Genomic DNA, 7,982 nt, shown 5'->3' with positions numbered 1-7,982 from the left:
ACTGAGGAGTGGCAGCAGCCTTTTCATATCCTGTGCGAACGGATGTGACAGCGAGCGGCGAATGGAACTTTGCAACTCGATGCCCCAAAAGCCCGGCTCTCAGTTCGGCGGCCGGGGATTAGGCACACTCCCTCTGCTCCAGTTGCACATTGTCGTCCATCCGTCCGTCCCTCCATTCACCATTGACTATCATCCATATCTCGGCCGAAATATTAGTTTACAGCTGTATATTTAGTCGCGAACGAAATGCCGTAGCGTTTTTATCCACGGCGAATGCGGGCAGCCGCAGCTACTGGCGAGCAATCAAAATGGCAGTGGAAAACCGTATCGAAAAGCGCTGGCCATATTTGTTCGCCGCTAGATTGTGGCATGTGTGAGCCATTATGGCCGAAACGAACGGGCCGTGGCCAAAACAAAATAGAAAAGCGCCAACGGTGGCACGATAACACTATTTAAATTCCATTGTACCCTGGACTATCAAAATCGAATGCCGAATCTGTAACAATATTTATTGGCATACCAACCAGAGATAGTGACACTTTATTTAGTTTCAAAATACTTCCATTTTGTAGATTAAAGATATAAATTTTATCTTCAAGCTAAAGAGCAACATTAATTTCAGATTTACCAAATAAATAAATATCGAAGCAATTAATCAAATGCCAATTTTAAATGGAAAATATATTCAATAAGATGTTAACTATTGTTACCAAATAACAACAAATAAAACATTTGTAATTAAAATAACAAAATAATATATATTTTTCAGACAAAAGGAATCAATAATATAAATAAATACAAACAATATGCAAAAACAAATGACAAAAAAAACTTCAAAGGGTATCAGTTGATCCATCTGTTGGCCAATCAACATTTAATATTCACATTTTCCAATATTTACTTGTTGGTCATTTTAAAGTGGCAAAATATTTGTAAAGTATACATTTTTTGCGCGCAGCATTTTGATTTACAGCAGCAAAACAAACATAAACATAAATATAAATATGGGCCCCCGGAAAATATGGATATTTGTGAAAATTGGAATATTGCGAAGGGCTGACTCAGCTTAGATTTATTTGCTTTTCGCTGCAAAATGCATGCGTGGCAACGCTTTTTTCGAAGCCGGCATCAAAAGCAGTTTATTGGCGCATAAAATTGAATTAAAACCGGGATACAATGGGCGCACAGGGCGTATGTGCACTTTTGCTACCCGCAACTTGACTTTCCATTCAGGCGACGCCCCCAAGAAAACCCTTATCTAAATCGCCAGCTAAAAACTCATTAAGGTGGTCAAAGGACAAAGGACGGGCCAGAACAAAGCACATTCCACTCGCATTTTATGGCTTTCGGGTTTAATTAAAATCCACTGACAAGTTTGCATATATCTCTCTTTTGCGTCTATCTAAGTACAAATATACATATTTTCGTAAATCAGGTGCTGCTCCCGTGGGAATCTGCGGTTCACCAGTAGAGCAGCAGCAGGTAAAACGGCCCCAGACTGAGCAGCAAGAGCACCACCATCATGAACCCGAACAGGCGCCAATCCTGGAGGAGATCGCAGGATTATGGATGAGAATGCAGGGATAAAGACTCCTCTTCCAGTGACAAATCACGAGAAATGTGGAAATAATTTTAGTTCTAAGTTATAGTAATATTTCTAAGTTCCTAATTTGATTTTCAAGGAATAATTTTTGAATAAGTTTAAATGCAGTTTACAAAAAGTATTGACACTTGAAAAAATAATATTTTGAAGATTACCAATAAGTGATAATAAAATGATATTAAAAAGAAAAAACTTTATGAATTTTAAGGATACTAATAAATTAAGTTTCACGAAAAGTGGTATTCTAACCTGAACATAAATGGATTCCCTATCCACCTGGCCAATCACTTACGTCGTTGAACTGCTTGGTCACCTGGACACCGCCGCCGTCCAGACTGCGTCGGCAGATGGGGCAGCTCCTGGCCACCCAGCTGCGGGCTTCCCTGTACAACTGGAGGCACCTCCTGCAGAAGGCATGGTTGCAGTGCAGCCTCTCCGGATCCTGGATGCGGTCCAGGCAGAAGGCGCACAAGTCGGGCTCCCCATCTTCATCTGGCTTAAAGGACGAAGGAGCTGCGCTGCTGGAAGGGCAATCGCTCTTGGGAGCACTGTCCTTCGAATCGAGGCTCTGCTGTACCATGCCTCCTTTCGCTTTGTCTGTCTGTGTGTTTCGTCTTTGTGTGTATAACTATTTATTCGGCGTGTAAAAGTGTTGATGTGTTTAAGTGTCCTAAATCGAAGTTATTGTTGTAAAGGCACCACTGGGGTTTTTGTAAAACTAAAAATTTATAAAACTCCTCGCCCCCAGATAAATGTATTTGACAAGTAAGGCAACGTGGGCTTCACCGCGATTAAATTTTAATTAAATCGCACGGCGATAAATCTGACCGGAAAACACCTTAAGCTCCGGCACTCCGGCCAATAAAATTTAATTATATCAACGCCGGGCGGCAGGCATCGAATGCAATTAGTAGTAGTCTTGTACAACTCAATTAGGAGGGAGTCTGGAGGAAACCGGAGGAAGAGAGGGGGAGGGGAGAGGTTGGGAAGCCATGTGTCGCGTGGCTCAGGCGAGTTCAGCTCATCCTTTGGCTGATTTTTCCACAGGACAACGATTTGCACTTTGAGGCAAACGACCGCAGACGCAGACGACAAAAATCGAACTTTGCAACTACTTGCAAGGAGCGAGGACGACAGACAAGACGCCGCAGCGATTACTCCAACAGGGTTTTTAATTAAGCCCGACACTAAAAGTCACATCATTCGAGAACGCCGAGCCACCATCCTCCGTCCATCCATCGTCCTGCGACGAAGGACGAAGGACGAGGGACGAGGGGGAGATCCAAACGAGCAGCTGACAAATTGAATCACTGGCGTCAGCTGCTCTGCAATTTAACAGTCGGTAACAAGCACATATTATTAACGCCGGCCAATTAGGTGGCCATATAAACCAACTATCCTGCATTTGCATCCCCAACTTGATTAAAAAGTTGCAAGTTTCCCCATTCGCCAGTTGGCAGTCGCCAGTTGGCAGTCGCCATTGAAGCCAACTTGATTGTTTATTGTTCGGTGCGGAAAAGTTTCCCTCGGCAAATTGTTAAATTCTCAACTCGAATTAATTTGCCAGAGTTTCTTTAATTATGTTTATAGATGCCCGAGCAATTGTTAAGACACTTTTCCGCCCCCCCTTTTCCGCCACTCGCCAACTTTCCCCATTTCCAGCTGCTCCACTTCTGCGAGCAGGTACTCAAATCCATACAGTCGGTCGGGATTTGAGTAGGAAAAGCCGGAAAAGTCGGTAGAAGACGCCCAAAGACAAACGGCATCAATCTGGAAAACTTGCCAATGGGACGGGGCTCTGAACTTTATCTTTGGATTCGTTTTTGTTATTATTTGCCTAAAGAATTAAAAGAAAATCAAGGAAATTTTCGATGAGTGGCTTGCAGATTTCAAAAGAGGGGAACTTGAAAAATAAATGCAACACGAGGAATGCCAGGAAATGTTTGCTACTATTGTGTCAATAAAATGATTTTTAGTTTTCTTTGGTTGCTAAAGAATCTGCTATAAAATTGGTTTCCCTTTGGTTAAGTAGAAAAATAAGTTAACGAACTATATAAATAAAATTAACTTGTATGAAGGTTGTTTTACTTTAGATTTGTATACCTGGTTTTATTTTAAATTATCGAATTTATTAAAAGACGTTTATTGTAGTTTTTGTTTTTAAATTTAATGGTTTCGAATACTAAAAACCCCTTCTATGCCGAATCCCAGTACCTCTTCTATCTCCTCTATCTAAAGGGTATAGTAATTACATCAAATTATAAATAAGCACCCGCAATTTGGAGCATTTCATTCACAGTCACTGCCTTAAATCGCCAAGTTAATTAGTGCGCTATAGAAATCTCGCAGGTCGGCGCTCTGATTTAATATTTGCAAAATGTTTCGCTTTTTCCCCCTTACTTGGATTTTCGGATAGCCACTCTCCTCTGGGGAATCCCGAAAGGAGGACTTCCGCTGGATGACGTTGCACTCGCAGGAGCTGCCTTTGCTGCCGCCGCTACTTTCGCTAATGAGCTTTGTTACCGGACGCGGACCGACAACAAAACACGGAGCAGAGCAGAGCAGCGCTCATTTATGCTAAGCTTTTTGTGCCATTTAGACCGCAAAACAAGGACACCGAACCGGCGAACAACTGTATCTATGGCTTAGTGCTTAATGGGTTAACGTGACACCGAATGAATCATGGCCGGCGGTCGGGGGGAAGCTCGGCATTAGTGGGTTAATATTTCAGCAACGGAAATGGATGTTGCCCGTCCAGATTTCCGCCTCGAGGCGATTTTCCTGGCCATATTTCCTGGCAATATTCCTCTAATTTAATGAGCCTCTGCTTATTTTGCAATTAGCCGAAGTTGCGCACAGCAACGCTCTCACCTGTTTTCTGGGAAACTAAATGTAGCTGCGACTAATTAGCAGAAAAGTCTACTAAATTGGAGTGAATTATGAAAATTGCATTTGCAGGTGTTGCAAATGAAACGGCGTCTCAGGACACAGAATGAAGGACGAAGGACGCAGGACGAGGGAGGAGCAGCATCTTGTGCTGGTATTGAGTGGCCTTATTTTGGCATATAATGGCTGCCGAGCAGCAGAAGCTGAAGCAAAGCCCTCAGACAATGGGCACAAAAGGCCATTTACTCGCCTTTGGGCGTGTACCGAGGCCTTCACCCACTTCATGTGCACCGCCTACCTTCCAACCAACCACGCACCACCCACGCACCACCCATGCACCACCCGCTTTACCTGGCCGAAAACCCACATGCAGGTGAATGCAATGCAGTCGCCCAGCCACCGCCCACTTGTCTTTTTGTGCGCTCTCAAGAAAGAGCCGTAATTCAGCTAAAATGCACTCAGCCAGGCTTTGTTAACCCGGCTCACAGTCCTCGTTGTTGCGGCCGGGAAGGTCCTTGGTCCTTGGATGGGGTAACTGCAGCAGCAGCAGGATAATTGGAAAGTAGGTTGCACATTTAGTTGCATTGTCTGAGGCATCACATATCCCCATTCCCCATCCTTAAATCCCAAACTCCATACCCCATTCTCCATTCTCCATACCCATTTCCATTTCCATGTAGGTCGACCTAGTTACCATAAATCAGGCGGCCAATGGCGAGCAATTTGTCGGTCGATTTGCAACATTAACAGGCCAGGCCGTCTCATAAATTAAGTTAATATTTTTGCATCTCGGCCAACGAAGAGCGGGTAGCCAAGTGGAAAGCCTGTGATATCAAGTCGAGTTCAGTCGAGTGGTGTGGAGTGGAGTGGAGTCGTTCGACAATTCAATTGAAAAACTGGCAAATACATTGCCGATGGCCCAAACTAAAAGATTGTTGACAGCTCGTTACAGCAAATGCAACAACATTCAGCAGCATTCGGCAGGAAAGGCAGGAAAACAGGCAGTGGGCGGACTTTTGGGCAATGAAAACTATGCAAATGACATGCAATGGCTGGGAAAACTTTGAAAAGCCAGCACAAACTAGGCAACTGAAAGGGGGGGAGGGGGAAATTCGCAGGAAAGGCCTTAAGGATAAACTGAAGACAGAGAGCTGGAAATATACGTATAAATATATATATGTTTATCTAGTTTTTGGGCGAATTGCATTATGCAAAGTTGAGCGATTTGGGATTGCTTTAATAGATAAGCAATATGCCAGTGCTGGCTGGCTTGTTTTTAGTGAGCATATAAATTGGGATTTATGCATATATATACATACTATATGTGTATCTGTGAGATAAACGGCACAAATTAGAGTGCCGTAGGGACAAACGGAGACAGCAAATCATTGGTGGCAGTGAGCCTTGGCTAAGACCGGAAAATTGCTTGAAAATGACTTAAAGATAAATGTGAAAATAAACACACGAGATATGTTTGACAAGCATGTGGCTTTAATGTGTAAACAATTAAAACATGGGACAAACTAAATCCAAGAAAAAAGTAAGGTCTCAGCTAAATAGATGAATAATTTGTCACCGCGAAATTTCGCAGGCAAGTCACGATTTCGTAAAAATTCATCACACACTTTATATTATTCATATTTAAGGTCTTCTTCTGCCGTCCTTTTGATGGCGCTTCACCACGCCCACTTCACGGCCGCCCACTAGAAAACTTTAATCATAAAACAAGAAGAAACCACGAAACAGTTCCCAACACTTTCAGCAACTTGAGGACGGGGACAGGACTTCTCTGGACATTCTCCTCGAGCTGCTCCACCGCCACCACTCGACTGTGCATTAATTCCTACCTTTTATAATGCAAAAATGAAAGAAATAAGGTGCACTTACACCGCCCGAAAAACCCACCCACCCCCAACCCCTCGTCTTCGTTCCTTGGAAAACTGAAAACTGAAAAACAGAGGAATGGAAAGAAGAGGAAAGGAAGCATAAAGCAAAGCAAATTCCAAGCATTCATGGAGATGGCGACTACGTTGAGGACTTGCACTCAACAAGGACGACCATGACGACGACGACGACGAGAACGTCAAGAGCAGTCCAAAATATTAAAAAAAAAAAAGAAGGAATAGAGAAACCCCCCCCACACTCACACACACAGTTGATTTTTATGTTGTGAAATTTTGTTCTTAGCCAGCGCTTTTTGTGAGCGGGAAAAACAAAGGCCCATCGCTGGTTTTGGCCAGTTGAAAATCCGTTGTTTAAAGTTGCCTTCCCCACTGGATTTCCCCTAATTGTGAAAATGAGCGGGGAGCGTGGATTACTCTAGTTCGCCCACAGTTGCTTACGAAATTGAGTGCCTGGCGGCGTACTTATCCCCGGCACTGTATGCTCTCCCAGTTAAACCAACAAGGAACAACAATTGCCATTGCACTTGAGCAGCGAGCACTAAGTTCACTTTATTATTGCAAGCTCCATGGAGTCACTTCCCTTGGCTTCTTCACTTTACCGCACATTTTTATTTTCAGCTACGATTCTGAGCATTTTTTCCAACAGCACGAGCTAAACAAATTTTCCCACTGTTGGCTCAGGTGTGGAAAATGGAAAATGGCTTAAGACGCATAGCAAATTATCTGCTAATGAGATCGGAATTTGCCATTTTCCCCGCATAAATTCTGAGCCGAAGTACTTGGCCAAGGATAAGACGAGTTGCTGTCGAAAAATTGAATATGTCTGTCGAGTGTATTTGCAATCATAACATACGCAGTCGAGAAATGCAATTTCCACAGGACTCTTGAAGCCAAGGACTCGCATACACACACGCATTCCACGAAAATTGGTTCAATATCAAGTGAAGAGTTTTGATGCTTATGCTTTCCACAGAGATATCAAATTTCCAATCCTTTTGATTGCGAAAATAAGATATGTGCCAGCGAGTTAAGGTATAAATATTTGCTTGATTAAAGTGCAAACTTATCGGAAGTATCAATATTACAGAGATAATTAATGTAAAGCTGAGTTTGAACTCAAGAGAAGGTTGTATAAAGATATGCTTGCAATGAAGACATTCGATAAGCCAAATCAAGAGCATACACATTTGCCTGATTAAGATAAGTCGCTATCAATAACCGATTTAAGAGCTTAAATGGAATAAATTGCCGTATCAGCTGCATAAAGTACGATAAGTTGTTTGCTGCGAAAGCTTGAAGCCACCTTGCATTTGCACATCACGTATACGCCAGCGCGGCCGCAGGAACTCCCGCTGTGTGTGCGGTTTTGTTTGACTGCCACCAGGTGGCAGGTGCCACCTCCTCCTTCTCACTCCTCCCTCCGCCTCCGCAGTTAATATTTTCTGCACTCGGCTGCATAATTCACGGCAGCCGTGTGTAATTGTTGGCCAGGAGTGCGTGCTCAGGACTCCCCGTGGAATCCACACATGAGTGCCCACCCCACTTCGCTAAGTCCTGGCAAATCCTCTGCAAATATCCCCCATTTACCT

The 7,982-nt window shown here is 43.4% G+C and overlaps 1 protein-coding gene across 1 annotated transcript; it reads right to left on the bottom strand.

Moving 5' to 3' along the window:
* Positions 1 to 1,330: 1,330 nt before the first annotated feature.
* On the bottom strand, positions 1,331 to 2,356 carry LOC108094799 (E3 ubiquitin-protein ligase RNF125). The gene is made up of 2 exons (XM_017195570.2): positions 1,896 to 2,356; positions 1,331 to 1,545 (listed from the first exon to the last, which is right to left on the bottom strand). Exons 1-2 carry the CDS (start codon positions 2,181 to 2,183, stop codon positions 1,462 to 1,464), a joined length of 372 nt encoding a protein of 123 aa, XP_017051059.1. The 5' UTR covers positions 2,184 to 2,356; the 3' UTR covers positions 1,331 to 1,461.
* Positions 2,357 to 7,982: the final 5,626 nt, after the last annotated feature.

The sequence above is a fragment of the Drosophila ficusphila genome, unplaced genomic scaffold (assembly GCF_018152265.1).
Source record: "Drosophila ficusphila isolate 14025-0441.05 unplaced genomic scaffold, ASM1815226v1 contig_414, whole genome shotgun sequence".
Taxonomy (NCBI): Eukaryota; Metazoa; Arthropoda; class Insecta; order Diptera; family Drosophilidae; genus Drosophila; species Drosophila ficusphila.
Note: the sequence above shows the minus strand (reverse complement) of the source record. Positions and strands in the feature narration are given on the sequence as shown.